This window comes from Prunus mume, linkage group LG8, assembly GCF_029339155.1.
Source record: "Prunus mume cultivar Tortuosa linkage group LG8, ASM2933915v1, whole genome shotgun sequence".
Lineage (NCBI taxonomy): Eukaryota > Viridiplantae > Streptophyta > Magnoliopsida > Rosales > Rosaceae > Prunus > Prunus mume.
Window position 1 is genome coordinate 3,754,398 of NC_142705.1, and position 20,370 is coordinate 3,774,767.

Consider the following 20,370-nt stretch of genomic DNA (forward strand, 5'->3'; position numbering starts at 1 on the left):
TTTTTGTCTATGTAATATTAAATGTAGAGGGTCATCAGACAGCCTAAAATGGAGGTGAAATATCTATGAAAAATATGAAAGGCATGAGACTTGCTTCTTCCACACACACACCACCAAATATAGACAGCCTAAAATTGAGGTGAAATATTTGTAAAATATGAAGGGCATGATAGAGGGATGACAAAAATATCTATCGGGTCTCCGGTCCTAACGAGAGGAGATTTTGGGAGAAAATTGGGGACAAGTACGGGAATCCCCATATCTTAATTCCCTATTGTATACAGGCCAAAAATGGAGAATTCGGCCCGATAAGTAATATACATGTAATATAACCATGTATTATTATAATATAATATAATCAATAAATATATAATTATAATTTTTAATTAGTTTTATCAAATTTAATTGAGATGGTTGTGAGTAGTTTAGTTGAATTTTATAGGTTAATTAAATGTGCTTGATAGTTTAATGGTGAAATTAGTGTTATAATGTAGGATAAGTATATTTTTTTTTTAAAGCAAAAAAATTAGGAGATTTGGGGGAAAGCCTCCTGACAGGGATAGGGACAGAGATTCTCCAAAAATACTTATAGGAGATAAAAAGCTGAAACCGGAATGGTATTACCATACCTGGCCCCAAATCAGACAATTGCCATCCCTGATGAGACCCACTTATTCGGCCCAAAAAAAGAAAGAAAGCATGACAAAATGTATAGCATAGTAGAAAATAGGAAATGATAAATAAATATGCTGTGAGAAATTTGAGTGTGCTCAAAGACAAAGTTGACCTAGTAATTCCCAACCCAAACACACTTGTATTATAGCCAAGTTCAATTGATTTTATCAGGTCTGCAAATTATATCTTGATCCTCAATCCTATGCGGTTTGTTCTTTCTGATTGGATATATAGAAAATGGAATGATATAAAGAACAGAACATCTGCAATCTTGAATATATAATATATAGATTACTGTTACAAGAAGCAAAAATGGTAGAGAACGACGAAATGATAAAATAATTTAATTAGAGAGGATTGGGGAACGGCAGAGAGGGCAAGAGTTAGAATTGGAAAGCCACTTTGCTATGCATGTTTCGTGGTAAACATGCCCACAAGGGACTTGCTTACCAACACCAATGGCAATACCATTCATTTTTCCTTCTTCTTCTTCATCATCATCTGAACATTGATCATGTTCAAAACCTTGAGCACAAACTGAGCAAATTGCAGCTTTAAGTTCAACTGCAGCCACCGTTGGCATGTTGGCTACCAAAGTGTTAACTGTCCCCGTTGCATTACTATTTATATTCCCACCGCCACAGGCGCCTCCTATATGTTCTTCAGGCAGCGTCAGTGCTTCGTCCAAATCAAACCACGTATCCATTAATGAATAGCTCGTTGCTGGGTTGGAGATAGTACCCATGACAGCTAGAGAGAGAGAGAGAGAGATGGGTTCTGTTTTGTGTGTGTGTGATGGAGAGGACTGTGGAGGAGAGAGCTACCTTCAAATATATATATATATATATATATCAATATTGTTCTTGAGCTAGCTGTCTGATTCTGTACAAAAGTTGAAGCCCTATGTTGGATATATATATATATATATATATATATATGGACATGGGTGTATGGCTGGAAGACAACAACATGGAACTAGTCAAACCTACGCAATGGGAAAACAGCGCTTTCCTCGCAACATAGGTTATCTTTTTATTTCGACTTTGTACCAGGCAAGGGCCGCCCCGGCCCTCCATCGGACTATATGTTTAATTAACATCATGACTTACTTCACGCATTCTTATTATTATTATGGTCAAGTCAATATATTGCTACATATTAATGCTCTAAAATTTATTGGCGTTCTAAGTTAGTCGAGTTGGTTAAGATAATGCGTTAAGCTCATTTCATTCAAATTCGATTCAAGATAATGTGAACACAAAAGAAAGAAAAACCATTTAGTTCAAGCAACCCTTTTTCCCTTGCTGTATATTTTACATTGCACCTCGTGCTATGAAGTATAAATCATTTGGGCGACATGCCAGAGTTTTAACAGCTTTTTTAAACACAAAGTGTACTTCTTCGATCGTAATGGCTTAAAGGCACTCCTTAATCCTAATTAAAATTAAAAGAAATAATATAAGAACATAGCTAAAGAAAGAGGGATGAGTGCTCTCCAAGTGGAGGAGACTGTGGAAGCCAGCGCAGCGACGCCGGCGGGGAACTTTATAATTAAGCACGAGCCAAATGCTGTCAAGGGATCCTTGGCCCCGAAAAAAAAAAAAAAAAAGAAGCTGTCATGGGTTGGGAAGGGCCAAAGTCTCAAAAAAAACATGTTGATTTCGGGCCTGCTTGGGCTTACCCATGATTCTGTTTACAAGTTTCTTTTCCCAAAAGTTTTGTGGGTGGGTTCCTCGTCCTCCTAAATTTGTATTGAGGCCCACAACATGTTTATCTTTCGCTTAAAGTCGTAATTTGTGCCGAAGCCTAGGACGAGGCTTGATCAATGATTCAATGTTGAGAGAGAACGGAGCTACAATCTTTCAAACATTATAGATTCCAAGTTTTAAAAGAGTAAAAACATATGAACTTGCTCGTTAAGATATGATTTGTAAATAATTACAAGTACTCGGAAATCTTGAGGTGTATGTCCTCCCGACAAGAGAGTCGGCAATTGGGGCATTGGCTTTCCTCGTTACTCCATAAATATATTTCGCACTGAATATATTCACTAAATCCCTTCCGTTTTCTCCATAAAGTGGAGATTAGGCTACTAAACTAAATGGTTACTACCCATTAAATATAAAATTAAAAAATGTGACTAATCGGTTATTATAACATAATAATGAGAAAGGTAGCTTCATCATGTACTCCATCAGTCTAGAAAAAGTTAGGCACATATAAAACTCAAGTTTGGTGTCACAGCATTGTTATATAATTGATTATTCTTTCTAAACTACATACGAAAGACAACCACTCCCTTTTTCTTTTCCTTTTTTTGTTTTTGTTTTTGTTTTTTTTGTTTTCGTCCTCTCCCTTTCAGCTTAGTGGTCATTCTTGCTGCGTCGATTAATTGTCGGTACAAATCTCATATAAAAATTGGTGGTAGATTTGATTAAATACTTGAACACGCAAAGGCCCTGAAACGTGGCACTACGTAATCGTAAGTAAAATAGCAAAAGCTTTACCAAATAAACTTTTCTTTACCATTGAACAATCTTAATCAGTAAGTTTCCTTGATTAATAAAATTACCTTCCTATTTCCAACCTAAATTTTATTTATATACATGCACACACAGAGCTTTTATTAATGAATTATTCAAATAAACTTATTTGAGGGACACTTTTGTAGAATCCACCATATATTGGATTTCATTAATTTAAACAATCTATTTAGTAGATATTTATTCGAAGATTATCTTTGTAAAAAATCATTTGAATTCGATATCATTTGACCACTCAATTAAATTATTGAAATTTTAGTACTTTCTTGAAGTACCGTGTTCATTGATTTTGTAGGACACAATTAGATGTTTAAATGGATTCCAATTTGTCTAATTTTTTTTTAAGGATGATCTTTGAATGAAGACTTAAAAAATAGATAGTTTGAATCGTTGGAAAAAAAATTTGTAGAGTACCCAAAGGACGTTCTTTAAATAAAATTATTTGAGAGATCTCTTAATAGAAAAAGTATTTTATTTTTCCTATCTGTTTTTTTAGGGCAATGCAAACTGGAGTAGAAAAGTATTTCCTATCCAGCTGAGATCCCAATTAGATTCATGTAACTATTTGCAAAGTTTTTTTTATTCTATACAAACGATACTATGGAATGGAAATTCATATAACTATTTGCATATTTTTTTTAGAGTGGTGATTTCTCCACTCTAATTTTATCCACTTACATTTTATTTTATAACTAAAAAAATAGTGTAAGTGGATAAAATTAAATAGAGAAATTATTATTCTTTTTTTATTCTATACAAGCTATATTGGAAAAAAAAAGAGAGAGAGGAAACCTGAAACATGCTATTAGCCACTCATGGATGATTGCATGTAAAAGAACGCATACCGGACTGGGCCATGGAGGGCAACGTGTTGATATACAACTCGTCACTCGGCCTGAGTGCCGTTCGATCTGATTATATCAGGTCCCCTCGAATTGACATGATCCGATACAACGGGTCCCATCCACCACCTCCCCTCGTTCGCTGTGGGGATTCTTAACGGGCTCCATTCTCTTTTCTCCACGGTATAGAGGACAATGACGCGAACCGTGTGATGAATAGTTCGTCATAGAACGCAACTCCCACGTGGCACTTCCGCAGGTTTTTTTCTTGTTTTTACTGTTACGAAATTTCCCACCGCTCTAATCCATTATTTACTCGCTAGCACTTTTTCCGTAAAAAATGTCAAATTATACCTAATGGGCTGGCCCCACTTCTTGCCAACGTGCCACCTATTAGCTATTATGGAGATGGTGTACCCATTAGCTGGGGTCCACCTCATGCGTACATTAGATTCCTCATGGATATAGCAGAAAAAATCCACTACATCGCGCTCACAATACGGAAAACGAGGAAGCGCCGAATGTCACATGTGCCCGGTCATCGAACCGGTTGCTGACTTCTCACGGTCCACGGATTGACCAGACAATCTGCAGCACAGGAGACTACAGATGAGGCGTTGATAGCGGGTGCAGAGACCAAGCCGCGACATGCTGCCGCAGAGAACCACAGCTCTCCAGCGCGGCAGGGCCATCTGTAAACAAGACACGTAGCGGTGCAGCGAAAAGCAAATGAGTACGACTGCAATCAATGCCTCTTTTTTCTTTCTCTTCATTCACTACGGATGCGTGTGTCATCGAACTTACATCTCCTCACACGTGTCGCCTTCTTAGCTGTCCTTTCCTCTTATTTTATCCCATTCTTCCCTTTCTCTTTTCTCTCTCTCCCTCTTTTTTTTCTCTCTCTCTCTCTCGCTCTCTCGGCAGCATGGAATCCACAGAGGACGAGCAACTCGAGCGAGTCAACTCACTCCCCGACCTCGAACTGGCGTCCACGAGCTCGAGCCCGTCCTCGATACTCACCGCAGATGACTCTAGAAGCACCACGAGCTCCGGAGAGGTCTCGAGAACGACGACGAGCAGCTCCGGGGAGATTCCGGCGTTGCTGGGGCCGGTTCTGGTGGACCGGACGCTCCTGACCGGAGACGAGCTGAGAGTGGCGAGGCCCAAGTGCGTCGGGAGGAACAACAAGGGAGTGACTTGGGGCTTCACTTCGGTGATTGGGAGAAGGAGAGAGATGGAGGACGCCGTCGCTGTGATTCCTGGCTTCATGTCTCGCACGTGCGATCACGTGGGCGGTTGTACGGCCCCCGGTTCCAAAACCTCTTCCGAGATCTCCCCCGTTCATTTCTTCGGCGTCTACGACGGCCATGGCGGCAATCAGGTGCACCCTCCATTGCTCTATTTTTGAATTTCTTTTTTTGTTTCTTTTTTATTTTTCCAGAAAAAAAAAAATTGAGTGGAACAATTTGGTTGGACGCGCGTGACGCGTCCGTTTCAAAAATCTGATAAATTTATTTGTTTATTTATAATTTTAATCTCAGACAAAAAAAAATTATAATTTATAATCTAAATTGAAGAAGAAGAAAATAAAATAATACTTGCGTAAACACTAGACTGTAGCAGTATGAATATTTATTTTGGAGCCATCATTGTGTCTGAAGAAAGCTGACACGTGTCCGGCACGGAGTGGTCCACATTACTGGAGTTTATGGGGAGTTTCGTTTTCAGCATAGACACGTGGCTTTAGAATCCGTGCAAAATTTCGGGCTCAGTGAGCCTGGCGCGCCTATTCTTGTTTGGCATCGGGTGCATGGGGATCGGAGGGATAATGCTACCGTTACCGGCATTTTCTGTCCTGTCGTCACAGGCGCATCATGTATCAACAGCATGACCTACTGGGGCCTCCATGAATTTATGAAATTAAATCTGGGCCAGAGAGACGGGCCATCTACTAACAACACCGATATTGTTAACCACTTACAAAGTCCAGTAGGTGTGAGACTCATATTCTTCAACACGCCCCTAACATGGGACCATCACATAGTGGGACCACACGTGGAGCCAGTCACATCGGAGTCAATTATTCGCCCAATACATAAACACTACGTATTGGGTAAAGTAGGAGTAAACATTCAGCGTGAGCATCACATATTGGGTAAGGTAGAGGCCCAATTCGGCCCAATCAATCAACTGGCTCGATATCATGTCAAATTCGGAGAGGCCATCGCCCACTACTAATATTGTCCCAATTTAACCACCTACAAAGTCAGTGGGTGTGAGATTTGATCACAAAAGGCCTCGGAATTATTAGTAGTAGAACCATTTATTATATTTTGTATTTTATTTAGTCAAGTTTCCAGATGTGGGACTCATATTCTTCAACAGTGTTGTTATTGTTCACCAAGCATTTTGGCAGAGAGTACTGGTCTAGTATTTTAGTTTTTCTTAGTGAGTAATCGGTGAACTGTATCTAAATAGATTATTGGTTGGTTTTTGTATTTATGGAAAAATGAATTGAATAATAATTTTGATAGCTGGTGGGGGCGCTGAGTGTGTTATTGCCTGAAGAAGACGAATCAGCAGGATCATAGAGGTTCCATTTTTCTTGGAAAGAAAAATCTAGGCGGGACCATTCTTTTTTGTGTGTTTAGTGTGAGCTTTATTATAAGCGGGCGGTGGTTTAGTGGGTCCCTTTCTATTCTTTTCTTTTTAGAATCTCATTGTTTGGGTGCTTTCTCAAGATGTCTCACCGGATATGGACGGACAAATCCTTAGTGTTTTGACATTTATTTCTGTAACAGATTTTCTACTGGAAATAATTTGTTAATTAAGACTTTATTTGATTGGAGGAAAGACTTCTTGCACTTGTTTAGGCAATGGCTGAGTTGTTTCCTTGTGTTGTACGTGGTGATGCTTAATGTTTTGTTTATTGGTTTATTATCAAACTACCAATTGGAACTGCATATTCAGATTCAGATATGTTTTATTTAATCAATAACAATTTTGACATGGCATATCAGATGGTTTAACAAATATTGTATTATCAACTAATCATCATATTTTCCAGGAAGACAATAGGATTAACATATAACCAAATATCAGACATCTGCATATCTGACTCTGTTCGTTTAGTTGATTTAGACTTGTATGTCCGAACTTACTGCAAGTTAAGTGTTTTACTTTGTGGATATTGGAACTACTGCTACCCGTACGTTGTTAGTGAGACAAGAACTAATCTATCCATATATAGGTGGCTAAATTTTGTGCTGAGCGGATGCATGAAGTGATAGCACAAGAGTGGGATCGGGAGACGGTTGATGGCTACGAATGGCAGAGAAAGTGGGAAACAGCATTCTCAATTGGTTTTGAGAAGGCTGACAATGAGCTCCTTGAGGAGGCTATTGCGCCAGAGATGGTTGGTTCAACTGCAGTTGTTGCCATTCTATCTGGTTGCCAGATTATCACATCTAATTGTGGTGACTCGAGGGCAATTCTTTGCCGAGGGACAGAAACAATCCCCTTAACTGTTGATCAGAAGGTCACATCATTAACTCTTCTATTCTTTATACTTTTTGTAGATTTGAACTCTTCTGCTTCATTGCTTCTGGTAATTGTTCATTATGCATTCAATTTTGAGAGCTAAAGTTGCACGGTCTATTAAGTAAGAAAAAAAGAATCCTTCTTACTGGGGAGAGTTAAGATCATTCAATCTTTTTTTTTCGGTCTGTGAAACATGGAGAGCAGGTTGAAAAGATTAGAGGGAAGTACTTGACCAGTTATCGACAGCTAGCTATTGAATATTCATGAGTTAGGCTCTTTGTTTATATTGTTGACACTATTTTTCTTAACAAGACTAAGGACCCGCTGTTTCTTGTTGTTGCTTTTACAGCCTGATAGAGAAGATGAACTCCTGAGGATTGAAGGAGGGGGAGGGAAAGTCATAAACTGGAATGGTGCTAGGGTGTTTGGAGTTCTTGCCATGTCCAGAGCTATAGGTTTTCATCTCTATTTCTCTGCTTAATTTGCAGTCTTCTGTTTTGCAGTTGTCAAAAGTTTTATCTTCCCAGACCGAGGCAACTATGTGAATGTGCCATGTCCAGAGATGGAAGACTCAATTAGACGTTTAAACTAGTACCTTAATCTCATTTTGATAAGTTGCCGTATTTCATTATGCTTAATGCAAGCATAATTTTATGGTACTTTGAATGGTTGTGGTTACGTTTCAGGTGATCAGTATCTAAGGCCGTGGATAATTCCAGTCCCTGAGATTTCATTCACGACAAGGACCGATGAGGACGAGTGTTTGATTTTGGCAAGTGATGGACTTTGGGATGTCATGACTAATGAAGAAGTGGGAGAGGTGGCTCGGCATCTTCTAAGAAGGCGGCGAAGGTCAATCTCCAGTTTGACTGATGACATTCCTCCGGCACAAGCTGTTGCTGATTATCTCACTGAAATAGCATATGGAAGAAACAGTTCCGATAACATATCCATCATTGTTGTTGATCTGAAAGCAAAAAGAAAACGCCAGCAAAGGCAATGAAATGGATTGGGTTCTCTCTGTTCCTATAAATCCAATTCTATCTCAGCCTCTCAAGTTCAGAGGTGAGAGGACAGGAAAGATGTAGTGATTCTCGGCTAGCATCCCCCGTATTCATCCTTCAGCTACATTTATCTGACCTGTACAGAGCTGACTCGATCAATCTCTTCAAACTGTAACAACTGGAAAGAAAAGAAAAAAACCAGTTTGTTACAACAAAACACTAGATCAATCCTCAATTTTAATTGGTTTGGTCGAGAAAAGAGTAAAAGATCATGAAGAAAACTGCAAGTTGTTCGATAATATATTTGCTTGAGGATGAAGAAAAGAAAAGAAAGCATGACGGCAAGAAAGATTTCCTTTTTAGCTATTTGCTCTCACCCTTTTTCTTTGGACACACCCGTCTTCTTTCGGACTAAAAAATGAGGAATTCTGGGGGGAAAATTCGGAACTCAGCATTTTGAAACACAAAAGCTTCATCATGTGCATGCTTTTTATTATTTATTTTCCGTTCAATGCGTTAAATAGAAAATATAGGCTTATTATGATTATTTGCAATAATGAAGAAGGGGATGTGTTGGTATGTGAAATCAAAGTCATGGATATTTGTCCTGTTGTCAAGTTCATTCTGATGGACATAATTTAATATTGCATTGTACAATGAATGCTTCTTTCTATTCTTGTTTCCATGTCTTGAAGCCAAAATACCATGAGTTCCGCAGAGAGCACCAAAATAAGAAGATACTAATAAAGCTATCATCGTCTAAAAATGAAACACAACCTTTAAAGAATTAGGTCAAAAGTGTTTTGATCATGTGATGTACACAAACATAATTTTGTCAAAGGTTTTAGATTATCTTTGTTTCCTCTCTATCAAATGCATATAGGACCACATTGGAAAATGTTTGTAACACAATCTTCTCAAAAGTTATCAAAATGAACCAAATTAGCGTTTTTGTTGCTCCGTTTTGGGCGGATTGGATTGGATTGAATTGTGAACGCCCATAGAAACAAGTTGTATAATCTTGCTTAAGTAATGTAAAAAATAGTTTCAAATGGTTTACTTGAATATGCAATCTAGATCCTCAACAATGGCTGTGTTTATTGAATTTACTCCAGAATCCATATCTATTGCAAATAAACAAACAAAATCTCTATGCATTTATTTTACAATCTAAGGAGGATATATGGTAATAAGATGCTAAGAACAATTGCCTGAACACGCGTGAGTTGACGCGCATGAGTGATTAGTCACACACATTAACAGTTGACAGCCATCCACCGCTGGCCGGCCAGTGCTCTAAGCAAAGCAAGCTCAAGAAACAAGTTTTGAAACAAGCACTAGTCTCAGCCTTGTCATAATTGGCTACACTGCACATCATATCTTACATACGACTATGGCAAATATTGTTCCACCAGTCTTACATGCCAACACAATCAGCCATTTCTCCTCTTTAGATTCTGTAATCTGCACTTTTTCAGAATGAGTAAATGCATGCCTATAAAACGTGTTGCATCCTGATTTCTTTTCCTCAATATCTATATTTCATCTTCTTGGCTTACCATTGTGGTACTGTCAATCCAATCTTTGAATATCTGAGCAACAATGGGGAGCAATCCCTTGCGCCAACAAGTTGCAAGCATGAGGCAATCTTTGTTTGATGAGGTTTTATTTTTTATTTTTCTTCTTTAATTAGAATTAGCATGGCATGTTGGTCCTAGTTTTCATTTAGTTTTCAATAATCCTGCACATTGGTCTTGTTTTCCTTCATGGGTTTTGAGAAGTTTTACAGACTCTCATGATTTGAGTGTGACAAATTGAAAATGCATTCTTCATGAGATAAGAGCTGAAATAAAGTGCAAGTTGCAGTTGCAGAGATATATTGTGTTGTACATGATGAAGATGAATATATATGTTGCAGGAAATTCTGGACAAGCAGTTTATGCAGATGGAGCAATTGGAAGATGTTGACAATCCCAACTTCGCAGAGGAGGTTATGACCTTGTACATTAGGGACTCTACCAAACTGATAGCTACTGTGGAGCAAGCACTGTGAGTACTAATACAACTTAGTTTGACATTAATTTCTTTAATCATACACAATGCATGCACTTTAACATTAAAACATCTATCAATCCGATCTGTTTCGTTTCTGTTTCCAAAGGGAGAGAACCCCCTATGATGTCAACAAGCTGGACAAGTCCCTCCATCAGCTCAAAGGTAGCAGCGCCAGGTAGGTGCTTGTTAGATTGGCTTAAGTTTTTTTTGTTTTGTTCTGAAGATACATTATTTGGGTGCTTAGCAATTATCATCATTGCTCATTTTGTTAGTTTCTACATTATTCTCATGATCAATTCACAGCGTTGGTGCTAACAAGGTTTGGATCGAGACGAACCAGATGAGGGAAAGTATCAAGGCAGGGGACCTCGAAAGGTGATGATGATATTTTAGTTTTGTAATTTTAATAGCCACTTAATTAGACCTGGTATTGTAAGCTAATTAGTGATTATAAACTTGTCCGTGATCCATGAATGCATGTGAGCAGGACCAAGGCTCAGCTCCAGCTGATTAAGCTAGCCCATGAGACTTTGAGATGGAAAGTAGAGCCTTACTTTCACCTGGTGAGACAAGTTGGACCTTCAGAGACTGCTCAGCGCCCCAAGTGAAGGAAAGGGTGAACCAAATTCAACCATGAATTGTTCTATCTAAAGTGTTTAGTTTAATGTTGGAATAAAAACAAAGGTCGTCTGTGACTATTTTGTCACAGACAGTACAAGAATGAGCTTCCTAGGCTCTCTTATGTTAAATCAAATTCTAGTTTGTGCAAAGACACAAACAAAATAAAAGAAATATGCAGGATAGTACAATTAGCATATATATAGTTTTTATTATTATTTGTTCTTGACTTTCAACACCAGCATTAATTTGGGGCCAACCCAATATTACATTCAGGCCTTTGCAATAAGTTCCTGTCTAAGAGTCAAAAACCCCTCATTGAAAGAACTCTAAATCCTCAGGCACAAAGCCACAGAACTAACCAACCCAAAAGATGCTGCTGCTACTAGCTAATTTTACAGTTTACAGCAACATACACCATTTTACTTTTACAGTAGAGATTTATTTACATGCACCTAAGTTTGACAGGTGGCAAGGTTAAAGAAGGCACCACGCTTGTGCTTGAGCTGAGCATATGTGCCTTTCTCCACCACCTTCCCATCTGCAACAAATGCTATCATTTCAAGGTTTTTGATGGTGTTAAGCCTATGTGCTATCACAACTGTTGTCCTTCCCACCATAATGCGGTCCAAAGCTTCTTGCACAAGGTGCTCAGATTGCACATCAAGTGCACTTGTTGCTTCATCTAGCAATAGTATTGTTGGGTTTCTAAGTATTGCTCTTGCAATTGCTATTCTTTGCTTTTGCCCTCCTGATAACTGCACCCCTCTTTCACCACACTCTGTATTATAACCGTCCTTCAATGACCTAAATATAAGAACACAATGTTTAAAAAAACATAATTATGATAATCAAATGGCTAAACGATTTTTCGATTTGATAATAGACTTACGAGATAAAGTCGTGGGCATTGGCTGCTCTGGCGGCCTTTACAACTTCATCCTCTGGGGCATCAAGCTTCCCAAACATGATGTTGTCGCGAATGGTACCAGAGTATATCACAGGCTCTTGGCTAACAAGGGCTGTGTGCCTCCTATACCATTGAACATCTAGTTCCCTTATGTCCACACCATCCACCTTCACTGACCCACTCTCTGCATCATAAAATCTTTGTATCAATCCAACCACAGTTGACTTGCCACACCCACTTTTCCCAACAAGTCCAATGCTTGTTCCTGGCTTCACCTCCAAGCTAAATTGGCGCAACACCAATGTATCTGGCCTACTTGGGTATGCAAAATCAACCTTCTTCAGTTCTATGCTCCCAGTTACTTTCTCTAACTTGATCCCATTCCCACTAGAACCATCTTCATCCCCCACCTAAAAAAGATAAAATTATCCCAAGTAAACTTCTGCTTTCAAAAAGAAAAAGAAAAAGAACAGATATGATTAGGATACTAATTTGTTACTTACATTACGAGAGCCTGGAATTAGTGAGTGGCGGTCGAGAATCTCAAACACAGATGCAACTGCTGTTGAACCCTTGGCTAAATCAGAAGTCATACTCCCAGCTTCAGCTATAACCTTACCAGTGCTCACCAATATGAAAAATGTTTTGAACACATCCCCAGCTGATATTTGCCCCTTTTCTACTAGTGTACCACCATACCAGAAGTCCAGTGCCCATGACATAAATGTTAGGCACTGAGCTGACCCCATCCCAAGCCCAGCTAGCCATGACTTCTTCCTTGCCTCTTTCCTCGGCGCCTCCTGAGCCTCATCGAATAATTCAAGTACTTTTCCCACACTTCCAAATGAAGTCACAATTCTATGATTGTACACTGCTTCAACTGCAATTTGAGTGCTATGGTTTTGTGCTTTGATAAAGTTGGCTGATAGGCTAGACAGCAAAACTTTCTTTGTGTAGAAGCATAGGATTGCGAGTGGTTGGACCGCGATCATAACGAGTGCTAGCTTCCAAGCCACAACTAGCCCCATGATCATGGCAATTGTGACAGCTGAAGTGGTTTGGACTAATAAGGACACCCTGTCTGCCACAAGGGACTTAACCATGGAAGCCTCATTGCTCAATCTTGAACACAGTGCCCCGCTTGAATTCTGCTCCTCATCAAACCAAGCTGTTTCAAAGGTCAAGATCTTCTGAAGCATTTGTAACCGGATTCTTTTCGTGAGCTGCTCACCCATGTAAGCAAAGTTGTAGTGTTGCAAGAGATTCAAGGTGATGGAGATTACAGAAAGTGCAGAGAAAATCAAGGAATATGTACGAATTCGAGCACGCATTTCCTCGTGGCTTTGCACAAAGAAGGCTGATATCATGCCTCCTATGGTTAAGGCATAGACAGGTTGGACTGACCCGAATGCTATGGCAGAGAGGCTTCCAATTAGGCCTTGCTTCCATTCAAGGGAATTCAAAGACAGAAGGCGGTAGAAGGAAGTTGGGGGGTGTGACAAAGGCTGTGAGGTCTCAAGGGGAAGCGGTGATTTTGCAAACGTTGATGCAGGGCTTGATCTTGCTGTGCTTAGCCTGCCAGCACTGCTTCTTGTGACCGAAGACAATGAAATTTGTTCTTGGTCAACATTGTCACAGCTGAATTGTCTCTGTAGCTTTGCTAGTTTTGCATAGTGACCGTTTTGGCAGTTAATGAGTTGGTTGTGTGAGCCTATTTCGATGATGCAACTGCCACTGACCACCGCAATTAGGTCTGCATTTCGAACCGTGGAAAGCTTGTGGGCAACAACCTGTTCATGTTAAAAAGCTGTGAGATGATGAAGTTAATTAATGCACTAATTAAGGTATATATCAATCAACATTTTCTTTTTACCAAGGTGGTTCTCCCCATGGAGGCTTGATCAAGAGCATTTTGGACCAGAGTCTCAGATTCAGAGTCAAGAGCGCTTGTTGCTTCATCAAGTAGTAGAATTACAGGGTTCTTGATAATTGCTCTGGCAATAGCTATCCGCTGCTTTTGTCCACCGGACAAAAGTGCTCCTCTCTCTCCAATCTGTCACATATATGTATGGATATGTCAATTAAAATGACACTGTAAATCTGATGATCAGGATCAAATGCTCAAAATTAAAAACCCTTTCAAAAGTGCATAAATATTCACCTTGGTCTCATACCCTTGTGGAAGTTGCCTTATGAAATTATGAGCATTGGCAGCCATAGCTGCAGCTGTGACTTCATCCATATTGGCATCAAGCTTACCAAACATAATGTTCTCCTTAATTGACGTCCCAAACAAAGCATGTTCTTGACTAACAAGTCCCATTTTCGATCTAATCCATTTCAGCTGAAGTGTCCTTATATCGACACCGTCGATCCGAACAACCCCATTATCCGCATCGTAAAAACGTTGCACCAATGCAATTGCTGTGGACTTGCCACTTCCACTCGCACCAACAAGAGCAACGGTCTTCCCTGCTTCAACCATCAGATTGAAATCTCTGAGGACCACGGAATCTGGACGAGAAGGGTATGTGAACTTGACACCAATGAATTCTAGTTCGCCTCTAATGTTGTCTAAAACAAGTCCTTGGGTGTCTTCACCGTCGATCAAGGGCCTACGGTCTATCCGGTCGAATATTCGTGTAGCAGCAACCGCAGCTTCTGTGAAGTACCTCAAATCCGGAAGTGCCATTCCCAGGGATCTGTTGTATAATTTACATTCACAATATGAGGCCAAAAGTATATATGTTCATGTAAATATTGGATAGTTTATGCATGGGCGCGGCATATGATGCATAAAAATTGTTCATGATAAGATTTTTCTAAACATGAAATCTTTTGCTAGTAAAATCTCATCACTGCATCTTTTAATTGCCAACAAATTAAAAATAATTAAGATCATCGATTCAATCACTTCTAACATCAACAACATAGATAGCTATGCTAAATTAAAATCCAAGAGTAAATTAACTTGTGACAGTTGAGAAAATCCACATGTATGTTGAAAGGTATCATCATTGTACTACTTCATTATTTATATAAATTAGGGAAGTTTAAAAAATAGAAAAATAAAAACCATTAAAAAAACATAATTGTAACTTCGAATTAGGAGATTGACTCTAGAATTTCACATACTTCATTTGTGAAGCTGTATATTCCTGATCGACACGATTAATGGAGTTATCAAAATTTTCACACATTTTGACCTAAAAAAATCTAAATTTTCACACATTAAACTGAATCTACTAAAAATTAAAGATAAGTACTTGTCAATCAAATCATTTGAACTTCTCTTAAAGTCCAATATTATCAGTCATCACCATCAATAATCAGAAATTATTAACATGCATGTGCTTAATTGAGATAAACACAAATTAATTAAGAAGAAAAAGCTTAATAATAATGCATGAGATGGATGAAACACATACAGTCCACTCAATACGAAAGAGATCCCAGCCGCATAAATCCTCCCACCGCTTTCACCTTTATACATCACCAAATGGCTTCCATACCATGCCAGAAATCCCCATATCGCAAAAGACAGCCCTGTGCTTCCCACTGCCAGACCTTTTGCTATGCCTTGCTTCATCCCCAGCCTACTTGTTCTCTCCAATATTGCTGAATATCTTTCCACAATTCTCCTCTCGGCAGTGAATGCATAAACAGTTTTTATGGAGCTTAGAGCTTGCTCTACTATGCTGTTTGCTTTCCCATACTCCTTGTATGATTTTTTCGACAAGTACATGAGGTATTTCCCATAGATCATTCCTGGTATTATTAGGAGAAGTAGTGTTGGAAATGCTACCAAGGCCAGTCTCCATGACAAGTATGTGGAGAAGGCCAGCCCCGAGACGAACACTGATGAGTGCATAACAAATGTTGGCACCTGATCACCAAAAATGAAAAACAAATCAAACCATAAAATGTAAGAATTGTGAAATGTTATTCATGCTTTAGTTCGTCATTCTACACTCGTAAATTCTGAATGACATTTTGGGGCTGGAATGATTACCAATTAGTAATTGCATAAATTTTGGTTTCAATTAGTAATTTACCTTTTCACTTAGAACTTCTTGTATGAGCGAAGTATCTTTTGATATGGTATTGATGACCTCCGAAGTAGTGGCTTCTTGTGAATCGAAAAACCCAACTTCTTGTCTCAAAACTGCTTCCAAGTACTTGTAACGAATCTTCAGCACCTGCCTCTCACTGGTTTTGCTCCAACAATAACCTTCTGCAGCCATTATTAATCATTAATTGCTTTAATTAGTTTGGCTCTCATCAGCTTTTAGAGGGTTTTTCAGATGCGTTTAATTCTTGTAACAAGCTAGGGCCCCATGACTAGGGCATTTTAGGGTTCCACAGAAAGAAAGTTCTCCTTTTCTTTTTTCTTTTCCTTCTTTCTTTCATTATATATTATACCATGAAGTTACCAACTTTTGTTATCAGATCGATGTCATTAGGAAGATAATGGACTGGGTTTAATTTCATATAATTGCGCCTCGCATCGATCCGGCCCCTTGTCCTTGGAAAGCAAAGCAAATGAGGAAAAAAGAGAGAGAAAGGAGAGAAGTTTGAAATTACCCAAAAAAGCCACCAGCATTACTGCTAATCCCAAGTAGACAAAGTCTAAGCTGCACTGTTAACCAAACAAAACACACAATTAACAGATGGAAAATGTGAGACATAATGAGAAAATGAGTTAGTTGTTGAAGACAAAGAAAAACCAACAGCAGCAGCACTGAGACTGAGAGAGACAATAATAATAATCCAACTGACCTTTTCAACCTCGTCCATCCAATTGATCCCATGATTATTGTTCTGTTGGCTCTGACCATATCCCAAGTTATTCATAAGACGGCTAACGAACACCAGCAAGCAATTTGTCGACATCCCATCTCCTACTGCTCCAACTGTCCCCAAAACCATCAGCACCACATCCACCCAATCAGCATATCTGAAAATCTTCACCACAGAATTTCTTCCTTTACTTCCATGGCTGCTGCGTTCATCTGATCCTCTCTCCTTCACTGCCAATATCTCATTCTTCTCAGGAGATCCCATTTTGCTCATTCTCAAAAATCAAAAGTGTATTGCATATGTGTTTGTGTTTGTGTGTTTGGAGGAAAAGAAAGTAAAAAGTGGATGCACAAAAGGGTACAAGCTCAAGCTCCTTGGCGTGTTTGCTCAAAGAAATGATATACACTTGGCTTTATATACATATAGAAAATAAAGTGAGCAGCAAGCAATGAAGCAAGTGATTTCTGTGAAGCAGCCCTATTAATTATATCATATGCTTTAATTATGTAATGGTTTGTTTAATTAGAATTAAGATACTGATGGTGGCTGTTACTTTCAACACAGCATGAGAGACCAAACGCGAGGGCAGGCAGCAACCCATTTTTGGACCAGTATATACTGTTCAACAAAGTTGACTATGACCACTAACCCACTGGCCAATCAGACCTAGCTTTTGTCTTTGTTCCCTTCCCCCATCCTTCTTTTTCATTTCCTTTAGGTTTGTTTAGTTTACTTTGAACTCATGTCGTTTATTTTCTGCTTTTGATTTGTCATTGTTTAATATAATGTTGTTCTTGGAGACATTGGGGGTTCTCTCTCTCTCTGCTTCGGCTCTCATTGGCTATGCCCATTTCACCTTGAGCAAAAAAACCTTGCTAAAATGGTAATATTAATATACCGTATTAATATTTGTGTCTTGCAAAGACACAAATATAATACTACTTTGGTTTGGTACTAGAGTTCTATATATACATCTAAAAATTACTTTACTGCCCTCGCTCAAAAAGACAAAGCCCGTAATTAAAAGGTTATTTTTCTTAACTTTCAGGTTTAAGTGGAGTGAACACGAATGAGTGATTAGCAACGTATTAACTTACTAACAGGTCATCGGTTGAGCGCACTATTATATATAGAAAAATGCAACAACAAAAAAGTTTCTGTTTGGTTAAATTATTGTAAAGAAAGCACCTTTAATTGATTGCCAGAATATTAATGATATGGTAAGATAAAATGGGGAACTTTATTTCGCTTCAGAATAGCATATTCCTCTTTATTTGTTAATTATAAACTAATAGGGTTTGGGGGAGCTGCATGTCGATTTCGTATATCCTGTCATCCCACCACCATGTCCTTAGCTGCATTTGTTATGGATTCCTAGTCTAAGCCTCTTCTCTCTCTCTCTCACAACATATACATTTCCTTGCAATTTCTTTTTCTTTCGAATGCTCGACATATGAATCAATGATCAGGCACAATATCTACATATATGGTACAACAAACTCAATCGGACTTCCAATATAATGTTACTCAATCAAAAGCAAACTCTTTATTCAATTGATGCATACTTAATTTAGCAATACATTGACTTTAATTGTATGATGACCTGTAGATGATTTGGCTTCCACACTCATGACATAAAACAGATGGATATGTAACCTTTGGGTATTTGTATGTATCTAACCTAACTAGATCGTCCGATATATAATCATATATATACATGAAATGATCTCTAGGAGATATCTTTTAGATCTTCCCCTGACGTCCATGCTCCACCGTTCTTGTCCTTATACCATTTGTGGAATACTGATAAGGTAGTATATAACTCAACATTGAACATTAAATTTCACTTTTGTTTGGTTCTACAACCACGACCACCTAGTAACTGATCCACTTCTTTTTTTTTTTTTAGTATAAGTGATTGGACATAGGGGGGTTTACACAAATATTCATTGGATTTTTGAGGATTTTGAACCTCTACACTAAGCTATACCCCACTGGCATGACTGATTCATTATGGACTCTTAACAAACGTCCACTTTTAATAGGGAACCAATTGTTTGAAGTAATTTGATGCACAACACTTAGGAATCTGCTCATATTTTAATCAAACACAAAGACTTAAAAAGATTAGAATCACTCACACACTAACTCTCAACCTATGCTAGAGTCTATGTAAATTTATGACTAACAGACTATCTAAGGGAAATGAGATCGAACGAGAACATCTTCTATAACATTCGAACGTAGAACATCTTCTATAACATTCAAAAGGTAAACGTCATGAGACCAGAACCTATTTGGTCAATTTATTATTAAACAGTTACCCAACTGATCAAACTTCAGTGCTAGGTTTTTCTCATCCTTGCTCTTATCCAATTACATTCTTCTTAAAACCATGAATTGTCCCTCATTTCCATGCACGACCATATGGGATACCATTTTTATTTTTTAAGGTACAATTTATATATATGAGATCTCTCCCACTCTTACAACATGTATCTTGTGCAATATCTGGAATCTGTACTCTGTGTCTGTGGTGTGTATATATATATATATATATATATATATATATATATATATATATTTTCCTTTGCACAGTAATTTTAATATGAGTGGAAGATAAAGAAGCATCTTATAAGCTTTGCAGGCTCTCAGATTGGCATGTGGATTCCGTTTGAAAAATCATCCCTGATTTGCTCATAAAAAAAGGAAAAGAATAAATCATCTTTGATTCCTGTTGTTTCTGTAGGAACACAACACGTTAGCTTTATCACAGACAGTAGTAATAAGTTCACTAAAATTCCTCTGAAAAAGGGGAGACAGTGAGGTATTGTTTTCTTTATAAGATTATCGTACGTGTTTAACGTGCCATTATTATTACTATTATAATATGACATTCTATATTAATTCCACTTCGTTAAAAACTATTAAAAAAACAAGTTTAACAGACTTAAAGCAAAAGCCTAAATGTTATTATATTGTCTAAGTTTATCATGTTTAAAGTGGGTGAAAACCCTAAACTTTTTTTTTTGGTAAATACCACGAGGTGTCCCTCACACTCGAAGGGTGAGATTAATCCTCTCTCAGGGTTCAGCTTGCTCCTGACCACAAAGTGCTTCCAACGAATTTCTGCATAATTTTAACATAATTTTAGAGTTTAGGGTTTGGGGTTTTCCGCATAATTTTAACATATGCTTGCTTGCTTTACGGTATCATATTGAACCTTAATTAACAGTTTAATGTCATTATGCACACGTAATACTACTTTCCAAAATCTTCAACTTATTGGGTTTTTCTTGTTGGAGCGTGAGAAGTCATCCAAATCAATCTCCAGATTAATTCAACATGTTGTTGTATTTAGTCACTAGAGAAGTTTTACTCAT

General features: G+C 38.3%; 3 protein-coding genes across 3 annotated transcripts; 2 read left to right on the forward strand and 1 right to left on the reverse strand.

Annotated features, from left to right (window-relative positions):
- The first annotated feature begins 4,932 nt into the window (after positions 1-4,932).
- On the forward strand, positions 4,933-9,277 carry LOC103340823 (protein phosphatase 2C 56-like). Its single transcript, XM_008244275.3, has 4 exons — positions 4,933-5,441; positions 7,311-7,598; positions 7,950-8,055; positions 8,287-9,277. Exons 1-4 carry the CDS (start codon positions 4,986-4,988, stop codon positions 8,601-8,603), a joined length of 1,167 nt encoding a protein of 388 aa, XP_008242497.2. The 5' UTR covers positions 4,933-4,985; the 3' UTR covers positions 8,604-9,277.
- Positions 9,278-10,487: 1,210 nt separating this feature from the next.
- On the forward strand, positions 10,488-11,495 carry LOC103340866 (histidine-containing phosphotransfer protein 4-like). The gene is made up of 4 exons (XM_008244326.2): positions 10,488-10,653; positions 10,766-10,834; positions 10,963-11,034; positions 11,147-11,495. Exons 1-4 carry the CDS (start codon positions 10,514-10,516, stop codon positions 11,265-11,267), a joined length of 402 nt encoding a protein of 133 aa, XP_008242548.2. The 5' UTR covers positions 10,488-10,513; the 3' UTR covers positions 11,268-11,495.
- Positions 11,461-17,417, reverse strand: LOC103340822 (putative ABC transporter B family member 8). Its single transcript, XM_008244274.3, has 9 exons — positions 16,967-17,417; positions 16,772-16,826; positions 16,243-16,421; positions 15,616-16,073; positions 14,349-14,889; positions 14,061-14,240; positions 12,691-13,977; positions 12,170-12,597; positions 11,461-12,084 (listed from the first exon to the last, which is right to left on the reverse strand). Exons 1-9 carry the CDS (start codon positions 17,258-17,260, stop codon positions 11,733-11,735), a joined length of 3,774 nt encoding a protein of 1,257 aa, XP_008242496.2. The 5' UTR covers positions 17,261-17,417; the 3' UTR covers positions 11,461-11,732.
- Positions 17,418-20,370: the final 2,953 nt, after the last annotated feature.